At 44.7% G+C, this 20607-nt stretch overlaps 2 protein-coding genes across 3 annotated transcripts in view; both read right to left on the bottom strand.

Annotated features, from left to right (window-relative positions):
* The window catches only part of cyp2y3 (cytochrome P450, family 2, subfamily Y, polypeptide 3), a 63101-nt gene extending 48186 nt beyond the window's left edge, over positions 1 to 14915 (bottom strand). For both annotated transcript variants that reach the window (XM_080429486.1, XM_080429485.1), the window contains exons 1-2: positions 14646 to 14915; positions 3586 to 3748 (exon numbers count right to left, since the gene is read on the bottom strand). In XM_080429486.1, coding sequence (XP_080285612.1) covers positions 3586 to 3748; positions 14646 to 14816 — 334 coding nt within the window. In that variant the 5' untranslated portion in view covers positions 14817 to 14915. The remainder of the gene's footprint in view (positions 1 to 3585; positions 3749 to 14645) is intronic.
* Positions 14916 to 16856: 1941 nt separating this feature from the next.
* Positions 16857 to 20108, bottom strand: LOC308085152 (WD repeat-containing protein 44-like; the record flags this gene model as incomplete). The annotated part of the gene is made up of 3 exons (XM_080428236.1): positions 16857 to 18374; positions 18894 to 18950; positions 19725 to 20108. 3 exons carry the CDS (start codon positions 20106 to 20108, stop codon positions 16857 to 16859), a joined length of 1959 nt encoding a protein of 652 aa, XP_080284362.1.
* Between the last annotated feature and the right edge of the window lie 499 nt (positions 20109 to 20607).

A 20607-nucleotide genomic window follows, 5' to 3' on the forward strand; every position in this document is an offset into this window, starting at 1 on the left:
CTGTATATTTAATAACAGGCTTTGTATATTGAAATTATTCGTCATTTGTCGTCATCATCTGCCCTCTACACTTTTTGTTTACAAAGCATAAAAGGTGAAAGGTGAACACTACTTGCCTTACGGGTCCATTTGGTTCCTTTAGTACACTCTTGAAGTTACAGACCTGTAAGGGTCCATTTGGATCCCTGAAGGGCCCCAGACCCCACGTTGAGAACCAGTAGTCTATATTAGTTTCTCTATAGATGGGTTTCCCGTTTGTAAACATTAGAGGATGATGCGCGCGCAGTGGAGGGAAGAGCCTGTAGAGGGCGCTATTACCCGCAGCATCTCTGGCCATTGTACGTTGATAAAATAAATGGTCTTCACCGGGTTTAATGAAAGTAGATTAACACATCAGGTGCCAGCATTTTTTCATAACAACTTACGTTGGGTGCCAGCATTCTCCCCATTGACTGCGCTTTGCTGTTTAAAGCTCTAGACTCCACGAGGAGCAAATCCATGTAAAAAAAAACATCCATTCATGTTGCGCGATGACCCTGGCTACAGCCTGGAACGATAACATTTCACTCGCGAGTTACAATGGGGGGGGATCGCGCATCGCGCATGACCGGTTTTCCCCACCGGAAACAGATTCGGAGATATAGGTGTTTTAAAGAAGGAAATAGACAGGAAGTGGATGGCAGCCATGTTTTTTTTTCCCGGTGATCTATCTGGCCTATCCTTCTCAAGATCACAATGGGTACTCCCAGAGCTGCTCTAGCCCCGCCCGTGTGGAGAAAAACGAAAAAAACAAAAAGACATATTTCACGGTCTGGACCGTGTTCGGCACCGGACCGCTACTCTGCGCAAACACGGTTCAGACCGTGTTTGGCACCCGATGTGTTAAATGATGCAGTTTGTAATATCTTCTTTACTCAATAAAAATGATTTGTCGGAAGTTGGATCTGTCTGTATATAATAGCAGCATTATGCCTATTATGCCTATAATAGCAGCATTATGCCTATCTAAATCCCGAAAATAACAATAGAGTGAATGGCACTTCCGGGTCGTTCTACCTCCCGCATGCGCAGATTGCACTCTCTGCTCTGTGATGACGTCGCGCGGAAACCCATCTATATGGATAGCATCTTAAGCTTTTTTGACCGGGTGCATACCGCCATTCCGACATCCCACCATTCCGACATACCGCCATTCCGACGTATCACCATTCCGACATACCGCCATTCCGACATTTAGTCCCGCCATTCCGACAGTCCATAAATCCCAAATTCATTTTCATGGCTATATATATATATATATATATATATATATATATATATATATAGTTAAAATTACATTATTGGATATATATAAGGGGTGGCTTTAGGCAGGCTGGCTGGCTCCAGGCAGGCTCTAGGCTGGCTCTATAGGCAGGCTGCCTGGCTCGAGGCTGTCTAGATTGTCTAGATTCTTTCCATGCCAAAGTGACTGAATAATAATAATATTAATAAATTCATAAATAAATGCTTTCTATTTGAAATAAATGTTGTATTGTCTCTCTCTCTCTCTCTCTCTCTCTCTCTCTCTCTCTCTCTCTCTCTCTCTCTCTCTCTCTCTCTCTCTCTCTCTCTCTCTCTCTCTCTCTCTCTCTCTCTCTCTCTCTCTCTCTCTCTCCCCCAGAACCCAGTGGTTTCATTGAAGCCAAATGGACATGGTGGCCATTCATGGTAGTGCAGGCGCGTGCAGGCCTGGGGCTTCAACACATGAACGAGGAAACGGTTTCGACCAATGGGCTCGACTCACGAGCATGCGCACGAGCTTGCGCACGCGTTTGGAGCCCCAAATAGGCCTCGCCCACCAAATTTCCAACCCGGAAGAAGGGTTCAAACAGGCCCATGCGCTGGGTGAGCAACTCAATGCAAGTGGATGGGAGGAGAATTCGGGTGCCCTCTCTATTATTTTTAACTCTATGCGTGGGATCCATAATAACGCGGCATGGCGACCAGCTTGTAGATCTGCTATTTTCAAATGGCCGAAATGTACACACACACACACACTCACACAGTTTGGGGCAAACGCTTGCCCTAAAACATGATTTACTATTCTGTCCCTATCGGTACGTAACTCGGACGGCGCTGAGTAGGCTCAAGCGAACTTCGCAACGTTCGGCACGGCAACTCGCTCGCTTTAGCTCGCTCGGTGGTGCCTCTCGTGGCTCAAGTTCGCTTGAGACTGCGCGCCTCCGTCATGGTTTTGTCCATAAGTTCCATAACTATACTTTATCGGCAAAAAAAAAAGGTCAGCGGTTTTCATAAAAGGAGCATCAGCATTGGGATTCGATCACGTATAGTTGGGGTTGAGAGTCCAATGTTTAACGAGCGCGCCACCGTTCCAGTTACGAGATAAGGTTTTCCGAATGTGTTATCGGGTGGATTCCTTGTTTCTTTGGTGTTTCGACCAGGCGGGCCGTCCCGTTTACATGGTACATGTCCTGAGTAGTGATCATAAAGCAATAGGGGTAATAATAATAATCTCCATTAGGCACTTTACCCTTGTCGGAATGGTGGGACTATTCCCAAAATGGAACATTCCGCCACTCCGACACAGTGAACATAACTTTGTCGGAGTGGCGGAATGTGTTTTTTTATGGATGGTACCGCCACTCCGACAATTAGAAGTCAATGTCGGAGTGGCAGCATGTCGGAATGGAGAGTGAACCCCACTGCGTACACACTATTGCTGTACTATATTATTTTATTATATTATATTATCATATACTATCTTACACTATTATATTTGCTGCTAGTGTTATTGTTACTACTTGCACTGTCTCTCCTCTGTCTGTCTGTCTCTCCCTCTCTCTCTCTCTTCTTTCCCCCGACACGGTCGAGGCAGAAGGCCGCCACCCTAGAGCCTAGGGTCTGCCTGACGTTTCTTCCAGTTAAGAGGGAGTTTTTCGTTGCCACTGTCGCAAAATCGCTTGCTCAGGGTGGGATGTCGGGTCTCTTCTCTACATGTAAAGTGTCTTGAGACAACTTGTTGTGATTTGACACTTTAATAAAATTGAATTGAATTGAATTGAATTGAAGGGCAGTGTACCCATGGTGCTACCTACCATATCCCCTGGTAGCTCTGACCATGAAGGGCAGTGTACCCATGTTCTACCTACCATATCACCTGGTAGCTCTGACCAGGAAGGGCAGTGTACCCATGGTGCTACCTACCATATCCCCTGGTAGCTCTGACCATGAAGGGCAGTGTACCCATGTTCTACCTACCATATCCCCTGGTAGCACTGATCATGAAGGGCAGTGTACCCATGGTGCTACCTACCATATCCCCTGGTAGCACTGATCATGAAGGGCAGTGTACCCATGGTGCTACCTACCATATCCCCTGGTAGCACTGATCATGAAGGGCAGTGTACCCATGTTCTACCTACCATATCCCCTGGTAGCTCTGACCATGAAGGGCAGTGTACCCATGTTCTACCTACCGTATCCCCTGGTAGCACTGATCATGAAGGGCAGTGTACCCATGGTGCTACCTACCATATCCCCTGGTAGCTCTGACCATGAAGGGCAGTGTACCCATGTTCTACCTACCGTATCCCCTGGTAGCTCTGACCATGAAGGGCAGTGGCCCCCGGCCTGCGAAGTCATCAGCCTGCTCCACCAGGGCCTCCTTCACTGTGTCGTATCCCACCAGGAACACCGCCCGCTTGGGGCCCAGGTACACCGTCATCACCGGCCCGTAGGTCTCACTGAGCTATACACACACACACGCACACGCACACACACACACACACACACACACACACACACACACACATCCAGGAATATACAGGCAGTGACGTAAAGTAACTTCCACTACTATACTTAACAAGTAAGACGCGCGAACGCTGGAAGCGAACACAGCTCGAAAATAACAATAAGAAGAATCGAAAGGAATGAGCAATTGTAGAGAAGTGGGTGGTACAGTGAAATTAGTGAGAACATGGCCGCCAGAAGAGTTTGTGAAATGTGTTTGGTTTAGGCATGTTGCAGGCTGTTGTGCATTTTAATCAGAGCATCGTCTACATTCCTGGTGGTGCACTCTGGCGCACTCTGGCGGCTGCACACAGGCAGTGCACGCACGTGAGTCACATGGGGGCGCGAGCCAATGAGAGCGCAGCTGCACACAGAGACACACACACACAACCCGAGCACAGTTGCATAGTAAGCTCCACTTGGGCGGAGGCGTAGCTTCGCCGCGCCTCCTTCCGCGTTCGCAACCACATGGACCTAGCGTGACCTTATTGCATCCCTATTCTGAATTGCAAACATTCAGTGAAAATAGCAGATCTACAAGCTACAAGCAACGTGTAACCCAGGTTTCAAAAGGTTTTCAAAAGATTTGTGTCACTGCTGTCTGTGTGTCACTGACAGAGACACACACACACAGTCACACACACACACACTCAGTCTCACTCAATCAGTCAGTCAATCAGTCAGTCACACCAGTGCTTGCAATTGCAATCACAGCCACACCCTATAAAACAGAGGCAGTCTGCAGTAGCAGAGTGAGGTGCACACCACTCTGAGGCTGCTGCAGGTCTGTACTCATTTCTAAACAATACTCACATTTTTCAACTTGTTACTTTTGATCAACTGACTAAAACACTTATTATGGCTTTTAGAATTCCAACCACACTGATCGCAAACTGGCTGCTGGCACAACCTGCTAGCTATGACTATATGAAACTGATTGAATTGGTGAGTGAAATGTTTGTTCTTGGTTCAAATGTTTGTTTTGTTTTGTTTTATTTGAAATGTTTGTTCTAATGTAATTATATTGAAAGTTATGCTTGTAGATACAGTAAGCAGTTTTTTAGTTAATCTGTGATCTTGTAGATCTGCTGTTTTTATTTTATTTGATATTAATTTGGCCTTTGTATGTATCCAGGCCAGGTTTCTTTTCCACATAATAGAACAAGGATCACGATGGCGAGCCAACTAAGCTGAACCCAACTGAATGAAGTTTGTCCTACCAGGACGGGTAGGCCAAACAGAGCAGCAGCCTCACACACATTTCCCCCCAAGTAACACTACACAATACACTGCCCTCACACTGCCATTACCCTCTGACCATTGACAATTATCTGCCTGCTTAAGAACTCTGAACTTGTTGATACCTTGACGAATATACTTTGCTGAAAGTTAATGAACTGTTGTATGTTTTGTTTTATTTTTATTTTGACCAAATACACAGTATATTTTTGCTTCAATCATGTCTCTTGTCTATTTAATTTAATGTTGCCATCAATATAATTTATTCCTCCACTTTTCACCTACCTCTGTCTGCAGTTAACTGGTCTATAACATTTATGCTTTGCCCACTCTAAGCATATGCTACATTTTGGCGAGCCAGCTAGGAGGAGGTTTTTGATGTGCAACATTTAAATTAATATTGAGACTGCAATAATCATGGAGGTATTTGACAAAATTGGTATCAAAATCCCAAACGCTGTTTTGGTGAAGGGGGTAATTGAAACAGAGGATTATGCAGAGGTATTGGATGTTTTGAAGGGATATGGGGCTGTTAATAGGGCTGAAATAATCAAGGACACTGAATCCGAATTTAACCACCATATGGTTGTTGAATACTCCTCAGGGAGTGCTTTATTGTCTCTAGAGCCTCTTCTGCCATACAAATATCCCACAGATGACAAATCAAATACGTTCATCATTCAACTTCTGTCGGACATGTATACAGACAGTATAGGCAGTACAAAGACCAAATCTTATTTGGCTGATTTAAAAAATTTGGCTCAAGTAAGTGGAAAGGACTACAGGGAAGTTCTGAAGGACATGATGTCTCAAATTGGTGAATCCATTGCTGACCTCAAGTCAACAGAGGAACCAGCAGAGCAAATGAAAACTTCACCCAAACTACTTTCCATTGCTCCTGATGATCTCAACCCTCCTGAAATCCAGCGGTATGTTGTTGAGCACATTGTCAAAAGTGAGGACAAAGCAAGTCACATGTTTTCTTCTCAACGACTGAGAGCCTTTTCCGGCAAGGTACCCAGACCCTCTCAGGAAGCTGACTATGACACTTGGAGATCCAGTGTTGATTTAATCATGACAGATCCTGCTGTGTCTGATCTTCTGAGATCCAGAAAGATCCTTGAAAGCCTTCTTCCTCCAGCTGTAGATATGGTGAGGCACTTGAATCCAGACACTTTGCCTGCTATTTATCTGCAACTGCTTGATTCTGCTTTCGGCACAGTCCAAGATGGTGATGACTTGTATGCTAAATTCATGGATACTGTTCAAGATGCAGTTGAAAAACCATCTGCTTACCTGCAACGTCTTCATGTAGTCTTAAACCTCACTGTCAAAAGAGGTGGCATTCCTGTCGAAGAAGTAGATAAACATCTTCTAAAACAATTCTGTAGAGGATGCTGGGATAATGCCCTTCTCTCAGAGCTTCAACTCAAACACAAGAAGGTGGATCCTCCATCCTTTTCTGAGTTGCTCTTGCTTTTGCGTACAGAAGAGGATCGCGAAGCAGCAAAGTCAATGCGCATGAAACGGCATCTGGGAACTACGAAACAGAAAGTGACATCTAACTGGCAAGTTTCCTCCAGTGATACAGAGGAACAAGGAATGTCTGCTACACTCAAAGCACTCACAAAGCAAATGGCAGAGATTCAAACCCAACTAGCATCTCTAACAGCTAACCAGCAGAGAGTGACAAATTCCTTCTCTCCAAGGTCAGCTAGTAACAGTAAAGCTTTTGATAAAAAGAAATCCCATGCAACTGCTAAACAACCTGTGCAATCCCCACAGACACACACAACCCTCAGACCAAAACCCGGATACTGCTTCCGATGTGGAGAGGATGGTCATATTAAACCACAGTGTGACAATGAACCCAATCCTACATTAGTGGCGGAAAAAAGGAAACTATTCAATTCCAAGTGTGAGAAATGGGAGAGACAAAACCCGGACCGTTTAAACTAGAAACAGTTCCTGTTGTGGGACGAACGGGGACTGTAACCGATAAAGGATGTCCTAAACCTAAACACAAGCAGAGTGCAAAACTACTTAACATGTCAAGTGCAAAGAATTCAGTCATTAAGCTGCCAAAAGGACTAGTCGGTTCCACATGCACAGCAATAGTCAACATTGCTGGCATTGATTTCAACTGTCTTATGGATACTGGTTCTCAGGTAACCACAGTTCCAATGTCCTTTTATAAGCAGAACCTGTCTGATCAACCAATCAAACCTCTTGGTAATCTGTTGGAGGTTGAGGGTGCAGCAGGACAGGCTATTCCATATTTGGGTTATGTGGAAATGACCATTCGTTTTCCCAAAGACTTTGTGGGAACAGACATTGACATACCAACCCTTGCACTTGTAGTTCCATTTGAAACTCCATCTCCAGTTCTAATAGGAACCAATACACTTGATGTCCTCTTTGACCAATACTTTGGTTTCAAGACCATACGTCATCAACCCAGTCAGTATGGATACCGAGCAGTACTCAAAACACTTGAGTTACGTCAACAACAGAACCGAGATGGAAGTGTTGGAGTTGTGAGGATGCTTAGCAAGACACCTACCATCATTCCTGCATGCCACAGTGTCATTCTTGAAGGTTCAGCTAAGGTCCATAGTCCATCTGGAGACCGCTGGGTGATAGTAGAGCATCCCACCCAGTCATACCTACCTGGTGGCCTATGTGTCAAGAGTTGTCTCAGCACTCTTCCTTCAAATGCACCTTACAAAGTTCCTGTGATGATTACAAATGAAACTGATCAAGACATTACCATTCCACCACTCTGTGTCATTGCAGAGCTGGGCGCTTTCTATTGCATTCTTTCACAACACAATGTAAAAACTTCCCCAGTCTCTGTAAGTCAGATATCGAACCTGAACATTAACTTTGGTGATTCCCCAGTGTCAGAAGAATGGAAAGAGCATATAACCAACAAGCTTCGTGCAATGCCTGAGGTTTTCGCTTTGCATGATTTAGACTTTGGGTGCACAGACAAGGTGAAACATCACATTAAACTGCATGATGAAACTCCCTTTAAACATCGTGCCAGGCCTATTCATCCTCAAGATATCGAGGCAGTACGTAAACATCTTCACGACTTACTGGAGGCCGGTGTTATCAGAGAGTCCGAATCACCCTTTTCTTCACCCATTGTGGTTGTTCGGAAACGAAACAACGATGTACGTTTGTGCATAGACTACCGGAAACTCAATCTTCAAACAGTGAAGGATGCTTATGCGCTACCTAATCTTGAAGATACCTTTTCCGCACTAACAGGGTCCAAATGGTTTTCAGTGCTTGATTTGAAATCTGGATACTACCAGATCGAAATGGATGAAGCTGACAAGGCTAAAACGGCTTTTGTTACACCACTTGGATTCTGGGAGTGGAACCGTATGCCACAGGGAATAACTAATGCACCTAGTACATTTCAGAGATTGATGGAGAGATGCATGGGAGACATACACTTAAAGGAAGTTCTTGTATTCTTGGATGATCTAATCATTTATTCCGACACACTGGAGGAACACGAAATCCGGCTGATGAGGGTACTCAACCGTTTAAAGGAATATGGATTAAAACTGTCACCTGAAAAGTGCAAATTCTTCCAGACCTCAGTTCGATACTTAGGACATATCGTATCTGAAGATGGAGTGGAAACAGACCCAGAAAAAGTAAATGCATTAAAATCCTGGCCAATTCCTAAGAACCTGAAAGAATTAAGATCTTTTCTAGGATTCTCGGGCTACTATCGTCGTTTTATAAAGAGCTACGCTGACATAGTGAAGCCCCTAAACGAACTCACTCGAGGATATCCACCATCACGCAAACCAACAAAGGGTAAAGGAACATGTGATCAATATCACAATCCAAAACAGCCTTTTGGGGGTCGATGGACACCTGACTGTCAAGATGCTTTCGAGAGACTCATAGCAACACTTACCACTGCCCCTGTTCTTGGTTTTGCAGACCCCAAGAAACCCTACATCTTGCATACCGATGCCAGTACCACTGGACTCGGAGCCGCTCTATATCAGGAACAGGATGGGAAACTGAGAGCTATTGCCTTTGCCAGTCGAGGTCTGTCCAACAGTGAATCCAGATATCCCGCCCATAAGTTAGAATTTCTTGCAAATGTCAACATCTTCCCATTATATTCTTACACGGGGAAATATTGAACTTGTGTTTGACCATATCTTTCTGCCGTTTGTCAAAGCCAAGAACAGGGGCAGTGGTAAGTGTTGCTATGAGTCTCTCGAAAGCATCTTGACAGTCAGGTGTCCATCGACCCCCAAAAGGCTGTTTTGGATTGTGATATTGATCACATGTTCCTTTACCCTTTGTTGGTTTGCGTGATGGTGGATATCCTCGAGTGAGTTCGTTTAGGGGCTTCACTATGTCAGCGTAGCTCTTTATAAAACGACGATAGTAGCCCGAGAATCCTAGAAAAGATCTTAATTCTTTCAGGTTCTTAGGAATTGGCCAGGATTTTAATGCATTTACTTTTTCTGGGTCTGTTTCCACTCCATCTTCAGATACGATATGTCCTAAGTATCGAACTGAGGTCTGGAAGAATTTGCACTTTTCAGGTGACAGTTTTAATCCATATTCCTTTAAACGGTTGAGTACCCTCATCAGCCGGATTTCGTGTTCCTCCAGTGTGTCGGAATAAATGATTAGATCATCCAAGAATACAAGAACTTCCTTTAAGTGTATGTCTCCCATGCATCTCTCCATCAATCTCTGAAATGTACTAGGTGCATTAGTTATTCCCTGTGGCATACGGTTCCACTCCCAGAATCCAAGTGGTGTAACAAAAGCCGTTTTAGCCTTGTCAGCTTCATCCATTTCGATCTGGTAGTATCCAGATTTCAAATCAAGCACTGAAAACCTTTTGAAACCTGGGTTACAATTTACTTTAGAAAAAGTAAATGCATTAAAATCCTGGCCAATTCCTAAGAACCTGAAAGAATTAAGATCTTTTCTAGGATTCTCGGGCTACTATCGTCGTTTTATAAAGAGCTACGCTGACATAGTGAAGCCCCTAAACGAACTCACTCGAGGATATCCACCATCACGCAAACCAACAAAGGGTAAAGGAACATGTGATCAATATCACAATCCAAAACAGCCTTTTGGGGGTCGATGGACACCTGACTGTCAAGATGCTTTCGAGAGACTCATAGCAACACTTACCACTGCCCCTGTTCTTGGTTTTGCAGACCCCAAGAAACCCTACATCTTGCATACCGATGCCAGTACCACTGGACTCGGAGCCGCTCTATATCAGGAACAGGATGGGAAACTGAGAGCTATTGCCTTTGCCAGTCGAGGTCTGTCCAACAGTGAATCCAGATATCCCGCCCATAAGTTAGAATTTCTTGCACTCAAATGGAGTGTAACCGAAAAATTCCACGATTACTTGTATGGGTGTCATTTTACTGTAGTCACTGACAGTAATCCCCTTACCTACATACTTACTTCTGCAAAGTTAGACGCAACCAGTTACAGATGGTTGGCTGCTTTGTCCACTTTCTCCTTCAAGCTTCAGTACCGGGCTGGTAAACAAAATCTGGATGCCGATGGTCTCTCCAGGCGACCACATGAAATGTATCTAGATGATGGCCAGTCTGAGAAAGAGAAGGATCGCATTAGCCGGTTTACCCAACAACACTTGGCTGATGGCTCCATTGAGGATGTCTCCTCCGATGTCGTCACTGCCATCTGTCAGAGTAGCTTGGTCAGAACACACAATGACCCCCATGACCTTACTCTTGTGGAGTCTTTGGCACTTTCTGCTGATGCAATTCCTGACAGCTATGTCGAAGAGGATCAACATGGCTTACCTGTCATTCCTTCTCTATCCCATCTCGATCTTAAAGAGAAGCAGAGGGCTGATCCAAGCCTTCGTGAGGTCATTTTCCAATTGGAAACAGGAGAAAAGGTTCTTCCAACTGTAAGGAAGGAGCTTCCTGACCTTCCACTTCTTCTGAGAGAGTTGAATAAATTGGAGTTGCAGAATGATATCCTGTACCGAAGGAGACAAGAGAATGAACAAATCTCATATCAACTTGTTTTACCAGAAGAGCTGCGTGCAACTGTCTTGCAAAGCTTACATAATGACATGGGTCACATGGGCATAGAAAGAACTCTTGATCTTGTCCGTTCAAGGTTCTATTGGCCCAAATTGTCTGCAGCTGTAGAGCACAAAATCAAGACATGTGATCGCTGTATACGCAGAAAAGCTCTTCCTGAGAAAGCCGCACCCTTGGTGAACATAAGAGCAACACGCCCACTTGAATTAGTGTGCATGGATTTCCTTAGTCTTGAACCAGATACAAGCAATACAAAGGATATCCTTGTACTAACGGACCACTTCACCAAGTTTGCCATTGCTATTCCCACTCCCAACCAGAAAGCTAAGACAGTAGCTAAATGCTTGTGGGATAACTTCATTGTCTATTATGGCATACCTGAACGTCTGCACACTGACCAAGGACCTGATTTTGAATCTAAGTTGATCAAGGAATTATGTGAATTTTCAGGAATCCAAAAATGTCGAACAACTCCGTACCATCCACGGGGAAATCCTGTTGAAAGGTTTAATCGGACATTGCTCAATATGTTGGGAACCCTGGAAAACAAGCAAAAATCAAAATGGCGAGAATATGTGAAGCCCTTAGTTCATGCTTACAATTGCACCCGCAATGAAGTAACCGGATTCACTCCGTATGAACTCATGTTTGGACGTTCACCTCGACTGCCAGTTGATCTAGCTTTCAACTTACCTGTGAGAGGAGATCAGCCGAAATCTCATTCTCAATACGTACAAAATCTCAAATCCCGATTGGAAGAGAGCTACCAATTAGCTTCTCAAAATGCTCTGAAATCAGCGGAAAGGAACAAAGTTCGTTTTGACAAAAGGATAACTACCTCAGAACTTGAGGTAGGGGACAGAGTCCTAGTCAGAAACGTGCGCATTCGTGGAAAACACAAACTTGCGGACAAATGGGAAGCAGATATCTATGTTGTAATTAATCGTGCAGGGGATCTTCCAGTATACACTGTAAGGCCAGAGAACAAAAATGGGCCTAAACGCACATTACATAGAGATCTTCTCCTTCCTTGTGGGTTTCTTCCCATGACATCAGGGGAAGAATGCCCTCAGCCCATCTCTGTCCGTAGGCCACGAACCCGTCATCACCCCGGTGACAATGAAACTGATGCTGTTGATGTAGACTTTCCAGCAGAGGAGGATTCACATTATTGGGTCTTACCAAGCCATGTTCAGCCAACAGTTAAGCTTACTGTGGACCACAACCTTAATACTGGAGGTGAGATGCAGACAAACAAAACTGTTGAGGAGCAATGTTCTGAACACAGCAATGTGGAGGACTTACCTGAATCCGCTGAAATGGAACACTTACCTGAATCCGCTGAAATGGAACACTTACCTGAATCCGCTGAAATGGAACACTTACCTGAACCTGTTGAAATAGAATACTTACCTGAAACCACTGATGGAAGGACCAATCTACCTGAAATTGTGGAGGAAATCCTACCTATCAATACACAACCAGAAGGAAACTTACCGGACGGAAACTTACCGGATGGAGCAATATCTAACAAACCTGAAATTGACCAATCCACTGAACCTGTCATTACAAATCAACCTGAAGCTGGAAGTTCACTCAGGCGTTCAAGTAGACGCAGAGAAGAGCCTAAAAGGTTTCAATATTCTAAGTTGGGCAACCCTTTGATTAATGTTGTACAATCTTTATTTCAAAGTTTATCTACAGCATACACTGATGCTTTAAGTGAGAAGGGTGTGCCTAAGTCTTTTCCCAACCCACAAATCCATGTAATGTAACATGCAACGGGACGTGCATGGATTTAGGGGGGGAGGATGTAACCCAGGTTTCAAAAGGTTTTCAAAAGATTTGTGTCACTGCTGTCTGTGTGTCACTGACAGAGACACACACACACAGTCACACACACACACACTCAGTCTCACTCAATCAGTCAGTCAATCAGTCAGTCACACCAGTGCTTGCAATTGCAATCACAGCCACACCCTATAAAACAGAGGCAGTCTGCAGTAGCAGAGTGAGGTGCACACCACTCTGAGGCTGCTGCAGGTCTGTACTCATTTCTAAACAATACTCACATTTTTCAACTTGTTACTTTTGATCAACTGACTAAAACACTTATTATGGCTTTTAGAATTCCAACCACACTGATCGCAAACTGGCTGCTGGCACAACCTGCTAGCTATGACTATATGAAACTGATTGAATTGGTGAGTGAAATGTTTGTTCTTGGTTCAAATGTTTGTTTTGTTTTGTTTTATTTGAAATGTTTGTTCTAATGTAATTATATTGAAAGTTATGCTTGTAGATACAGTAAGCAGTTTTTTAGTTAATCTGTGATCTTGTAGATCTGCTGTTTTTATTTTATTTGATATTAATTTGGCCTTTGTATGTATCCAGGCCAGGTTTCTTTTCCACATAATAGAACAAGGATCACGATGGCGAGCCAACTAAGCTGAACCCAACTGAATGAAGTTTGTCCTACCAGGACGGGTAGGCCAAACAGAGCAGCAGCCTCACACACATTTCCCCCCAAGTAACACTACACAATACACTGCCCTCACACTGCCATTACCCTCTGACCATTGACAATTATCTGCCTGCTTAAGAACTCTGAACTTGTTGATACCTTGACGAATATACTTTGCTGAAAGTTAATGAACTGTTGTATGTTTTGTTTTATTTTTATTTTGACCAAATACACAGTATATTTTTGCTTCAATCATGTCTCTTGTCTATTTAATTTAATGTTGCCATCAATATAATTTATTCCTCCACTTTTCACCTACTATTTTTTACTACCTACCTATGCTTTGCCCACTCTAAGCATATGCTACAAACGTGTCACGTTGTGACGCATGCCGTGACAAGTGCCGACTCAAGTAAAAGTATCGGGGCAGCAGTGGCTATACTGTCAGAGTGTGGGACAGGGGGCAACACATTAAGGCTGACAAAGCAGGAAGTTCTTAATATAACTATTGTTTTTTCTATTAAACTCGTGTCACCTGAGTGCTGTGTGACTGGCATAAATGGTAAATGGTAAAATTGGTGAAATGGAGTCATGTGACAGAGCCAACAGCCTCTTCGGCGAGAGAGAGAGAGAGAGAGAGATAGAGAGAGAGACTTTATTAACAATTTGCAAAAAAGTACAGAGGTCACCGCCACCGCTATGCCCTATAAACACATACACTACTATACAAGAGATCATCAATACTAGGAGCAATACAAGTATATTTACAGAAAAACAGTGGGGGGTCATTTATTTTGGCAAGCTAGAAGACTTGTCTAGGTCCAGTTTGCAAATTGCAGGTATTCTTAGTACTGGGGAGTCACACTTTTTGATGGCTGGTGGTAGGGCATTCCACATTTTGGTGGCATAATAGTAGAGACAGACAGACAGACAGACAGACATGCAGAGTCAGAGAGAGGCACACAGAACATCATTTCTAGTATAATGTAGGATACGGCTAATGTGTTCCCCATTAATTACTGATTTACAGGATGTGTCTACATAGTGTGTCTGCTCACCTTGGCCAGAGATTTAAAGGGGGCTCGTTTGTCCAGCTGGTGCAGGTTTCCAATGAGAGGAAGTGCTGTGGGTCCAGGAGGCAGGCGGTACTGTTTTCGCTTCTTCACAGCAAACACCCAGAGCAGGGCCAACAGCAGGCCTGTTAGCAGCAATGTACCTGACAGATCCATAACTCTCTGCACAGGATAATGTCACACTTTGACTTGTTGTACAATCCTTTAATAGCAGTCTCGCAGTGGCTCTGTGTGTGTGTGTGTGTGTGTGTGTGTGTGTGTCACTGGTTGTTTACACTGCAGGCTGAACCTGAGCACTGTTGCCAGATCTTGCGAGAGAATTGAGCAAGGTCTATGAAAACAAGCCCAAAAAGAAGCGACTAACACATGAGCACTTTAAACCAGAACGTGTCAAGCTTGTACATCTGCTATTTTCAAAGAAATCTTGGAAAAAAAGATGAAAGAACACAAATCTGGTCCTGGGGTCCCTGGCACAAAATGTTTTCAGATGGGGATACACGGACAATTTGGCCCATTAATGTGGGGGTCCTTGACATGAAAATGTTTGAGAACCACTGGTTTAAACAACATTAGGAAGCAAGCCCAAATAAGCGACTACACTTTAGAAACAAGACAAAAAAAATCGCAACCCACAAACTACCAATATTTACAAGCCACTTTACAGAAAAACCAAGGACAAAGTCACTTATGATAAGCGGACATGGCAACAGTGAACCTAAGCAGCATGTTTATGCAGATCCAGGCCGATAAGCAAGCCTGTTGGAATGCAGTCAGGGGTGAACTTTACATAACCCGTCCTGACGTCAAAACCGCGCCTCCTTGGCGCTCATGAAGCAGTGATTCTCAACCTTTTTAAATGGTAAATGGTAAATGGTACATTTACATACTGTATACAGTATAGCGCCTTTATCCAAAGCACTTTACAATGTGCGTTACATTCACCCATTCACACACACATTCACACACACTTTCACACACCCATCGGCAAGAGAGGAAACCAAGGCACCTGCTTATCAGGAGCAATTAGGGGTTAATGTATTGCTCAAGGACACTTTGACACTAAAGGTGACTCTGCACCAAACAGACTACATTAGATTACAACTGACTACAACAGACTGGCAGTCTGTTGGCAAAAGTTGCCATTTAGTTCAGCACAAACTATCAGCCGATGCGCACATTGTTGTGCGCATGCGTTAGAGCTGGCAGCGCTGGTCAGTGTTGAAAGGTCTACTTATAAGTGACTTTGGGCTTGTTTTCCTGTAAAGTTGCTTGCAAATATTCCTGGACCCCACGTTGAGAACCAGTGTCATTAAAGCACATGCTCTATGGGCCCGCTTATGGAAGGAGAGAGATACGTCCGGGGGAGTGCTGGGTACGTTTCATTGAAATGAGTGGCTGGTGATTTTCTATGCTATTGGTTCTTGAAGTGGGTTCCGAGGACTTTGAAAATATTAGAAAAATATCAAAAATGTTTGGACATTTCTGAATAATTTTGATTGGCACTGGCACAAAACATTTTCAGATGCGGGTCCGCGGCCAAATGTATATATATATCAATTTGGGGGTCTTTGACATGAAAAAGTTTGAGAACCACTGCTCTATGCCTCCTCCACTTCTTATATAGCTCTGAGACAGACCTACTCCACCTGCCACAACTTGAACTTTATCAATAGATTTGAGTTGAAGAAATTGATTTTACAATTCATTTTATTCTCATATATAACAGTATTAGCTGTTATGCTTGACTGAATGGAGTGTTCCTGAGACAGTAAACATGTTAATTTGCATGATCATTTGACATTGCAGAGCTAAAAAGAAAAATGCCTATTGGCTACACTTGCTTTTTGTTGGAAATAAGTGAATATTTGAATTGATTTCAATGTTACCATTATATCTTCACATGTGCAACCTATGTTTCCATATTTTTTTCTATTAACACAGAATTTTCCAAATACGTGTGTGTGTGTGTGTGTGTGTGTGTGTGTGTGTGTGTGTGTGTGTGTGTGTGTGTGTGTGTGTGTGTGTGTGCGTGCGTGTGCGTGTGCACGTGCATGTTTTGGGTCCAAACCAAAGTCAAAGTGAAAAAATAATTGGCAGGTCATATAGTTGACGTTGTGCTGAAAAAAGAAAAAAGATACCAATGTTTAGAATCCAGTTTTTCTTGTTCTTCCTGCCCTAGGTAACAAATCCTTCATCTTACTCTGCTGAACTACCTTCCTGTTCCTCCACTTGGAGAGTCCTCCCCTCTTGTTCTGGCACCTCAGTGTCCCATGTGTCCTGTTTCAACGCTACCTCCCTCCCTTTGACGTTGATGAAAACCTTAATGGCACCAGTGTAGTCAGCAGATACTAGAACCTCTGTGTGGTCTGTTGTCTCCAGGGACCCTGACGTAACGGTTTCAGAGTCTTTAGAGTATGTGCTCTTAGATTCTGCTTCCTGTGGGACGATGAGGCCGGGGTGTGGTGCAAAGATGGCTGAGGTGACCACTATATTGTGAGCTTTAATCCCTTCCCAGAAGTCATTGCGGTCCCGCCGCACCGAGGTGAGTTTCCTTGAGTTGTGGTAAGTGCTCCAGATGTACACATATTTGTCCTCGGAGCCGCTAACAATGAACGAGTAGTCGTGGCTAAAGCTGGCCTTGATCTGGCGAGTGCTGCTGTTGGCGTATCCCTTGTACTTCATCGACAGAGACATGTCCCGCAGGTCGTACAGGCGAATGCGCGAGTCGTTGGATGTCACCAAAATCTTATTCTCTCCGGGGAGAGGCTCTATTCCGGTGATCTTATGGCCAACTGTATTCCTGCCCCTGGTGGACCTCACGAGAATCTGAGTGTGATATTTGAAGTTCTCCGAGTCGTAAAGGATGCAGCGGCCGTCGAGGGTCCCAACGATGGCGTACTTCCCTGTTTCGCAGAAGTTGGCGGCGGTGATGAACTGTGACTTCTGGCTGTCCACCTCGTTCCACAGCTCCACCTTCTTGTCAATGATGTTCCACATACGCAGCTTTCCGTCCAGAGAACCGCTGAGGAAAAAGCGTTGCTCCCTGGGATGGAAGGCGATGGCCGTGACAATATCCTTGTGAGGGAAGCACCACTGACACTCTCTCCTGGATATGTGCCACAATCGAACCGTCTTATCCATGGAGGAGGAGAGCAGGAGATAGTCCTTTGACCAGGAGAGGTCCAGGATGTCAGACTTATGACCTTTGTACTCGCAGAAGGGGGCTTGACAGAAGGGGGCGTTCCTGTCCTCTGTGTCAGGATCCTCTGGCGTACAGGCCACAATTTCCAAGTCCGATTTAGATAAGCATGAACTTTTCTGAGAGGGCGAAGGTGACACACAACCTTCTGTGTTGTTATTTGTCCTCATATTGTTGAAGTGGTCAAAAGCAGTCTTCAGGACCCAGATGCGCACCATTTTGTCATGGCCGGCTGTCGCCAACAGCCTGCCACAAAGAGAGAACTTCATAGCCCACACAGCCCCTGTGTGCACTCCACTCAGGTCCTGGACGACCTTCATCTGATCGAATTTGAAGGGACCCTCGAAGCTGTGCGATGCCTTGAACTTGGCTGGTCCAACGTACGGTTTTCCCTCATCCTCCTGGTCGGGATGGAACACTTCGTGAACACTCTTCACCTTACTGACGGCCTTCTCTCCATACTTCTCGGCCAGCTGCTTGGCTCCCTTCACAGACCTCCCCAGGAATTCCTTCAGCTGGGCCGTATTGACGGCGGACTTCTCTCCATACTTCTCAGCCAGGTGCTTGGCGCCGGTCACTGACTTCTCCATAAACATCTTCAGCTGGGTTGATTTTGGTTTGAATTTTCCTCCGTCTGTGTCCGTCACTGGAGCTACCGCCTTATCGTCATCATCTGATTGTCGTTGTTCTTGTTCTTCATCATCTCCTGACTGGGCTGCATCATCGTGAACACGCTTCACCTTATTGGCAGACTTCTGTTCATACTCCTCGGCCAGATGCTTGTTCCCAGGCTTCCCTGCGGACTTCTCACGTTGGCTTCCTCCGTCTGAGTCTGTCGCTGACACCTCTGCCTGGTCATCATCATCTGATTGTTGTTGTTCCTCTTCATTTACTTCCTGTTCTTCTAGTTCTTGTTCTTGGGGTGACTGGGCTGCGTCACCGCGGAACCTCTTCATCTTATTGATGGCCTTCTCTCCATACTTCTCAGTCAGATGCTTGGCCTTCTTCACAGACTTTCCGATGAACTTCTTCACCGTTGTTGTTTTCTGTTTGAGTTTCCCTCCATCTGTGTCTGTCACCGGAGATTCCACCTCGTGATCATCACCATGTGTATGTTGTTGTTCTTCTTGCTTGTATTGTTCATCTTGTTCTTCACCATGTGTATGTTGATGTTCTTCTTGCTCGTATTGTTCATCTTGTTCTTCTTGTTCCTGATATTGTTTTGATTCTTGGGTTGATTGGGATGCGTCATCACGAAAACTCTTCACCTTGTTGATGGCCTTCTCTCCATACTTTTCAGTCAGATGCTTGGCCTTCTTCACAGACTTCCCTATGAACTTCCTCACCGTTGTTGTTTTCTGTTTGAGTTTCCCTCCGTCTGTGTCCGTCAGTGGAATCACCGCCTTGTGTACATTTTCATCTGTATGTTGCTGTTCTTTTTCTTGCTCTTCTTCATGTTCGTCTTGATGTTCTTGATGTTCTTGATATTGTTCTTGTTCTTGGGGTGATTGGGCTGCGTCACTGCGAAAACCCTTCACCTTGTTGATGGCCTTCTCTCCGTACTTCTCAGTCAGATGCTTGGCCTTGTCCACAGACTTTCCTATGAACTTCTTCATCTGGGTTGTTTTCTGTTTAAATGTTCCTCCATCCGTGTATGTTACCGGAGATTCCACCTTGCCATCATCATCTTCTGACTGTTGTTGTTGGTGTCGCTGCGATTGGAATGTATCACTGCGAACACTCTTCACCATAGTGACGACCTTATCTCCACACTTCTCAGCCAGATGCTTGGCGCCCTTCACAGACTTCGCCACTGTCTTCTTCAACTGCTGTGTTAGCTTACTTCCATCTGTGTCTGTCTGTGCCGCCTTATCATCGTCTGAGTGGTGTACGTCATTGGTGCTGTATTCCTTGGTCCTCTTCATGATATGCAGGGTCAGCGGGTGGATTCCTGAAGGGAGATTCTCCACCGCCTGGATCAGGGGTATCTCCTCTCCAGTGTCCAGATTCTTGATCATCTCATTGGACAGAATCTCTTCGTCTGTCGGCTCTCTGTCGGAGCTGGACGAGCATGGCTGGGGAGGGCCTGCACCACCGGAAAGGGACACCTGATCTTCATTCTCTCCTTGCACTGTCACCACCTTCTTGTCTCTGCTGGTGGCACTGGCAAGATCCAGGGAGTGCAGGAGATCTTCTATACTGGTGGGGGGCAGCAGGCCAGATGGCCCCTCACCAGAGTCTCTGGGCATGGTCTCTTCTTTCCCCCTCATCAGTGGTCCCACTGATGAGACGTTCTGTCCTTCTGTGTTCTGGAAATGTTGATTTTATTTTGTTGGAACTACGGCTTGTCATGTCATTATTATGAACAGCCAGTTCAGCCAAGTTATCTTTGCCAATAATGAGGCAGGAGGCATTGGCTGCAATTATGCTGGGTTTTGTGACCGATATGACGTGTTTCCCCCAACCCCATTTAAGGGATATCACTTCTGCGATATTGCGATATATCGCAATATAAAAACTCTCTTGATATTGTTCAAAAATGTTATCGTTGGCCTGTGATTTCATCTACAATAGGTATTCAGGTTGAAAGGTTTTGTTTTCAGACCACAAATCGGCCTTGAAGTCTAGCTTCTACCCCTGGTCAGAATGTGACATCATCAGTGACATCAGTAAGGTTTGACTGCCCACGGCTGCGCACCAGAATATTCTACATATATGGGAATGTTCTCATAGCCAGACCCAGAGATG

This window comes from Gymnoscopelus braueri (assembly GCF_963280865.1).
Source record: "Gymnoscopelus braueri genome assembly, chromosome: 5".
NCBI lineage: Eukaryota > Metazoa > Chordata > Actinopteri > Myctophiformes > Myctophidae > Gymnoscopelus > Gymnoscopelus braueri.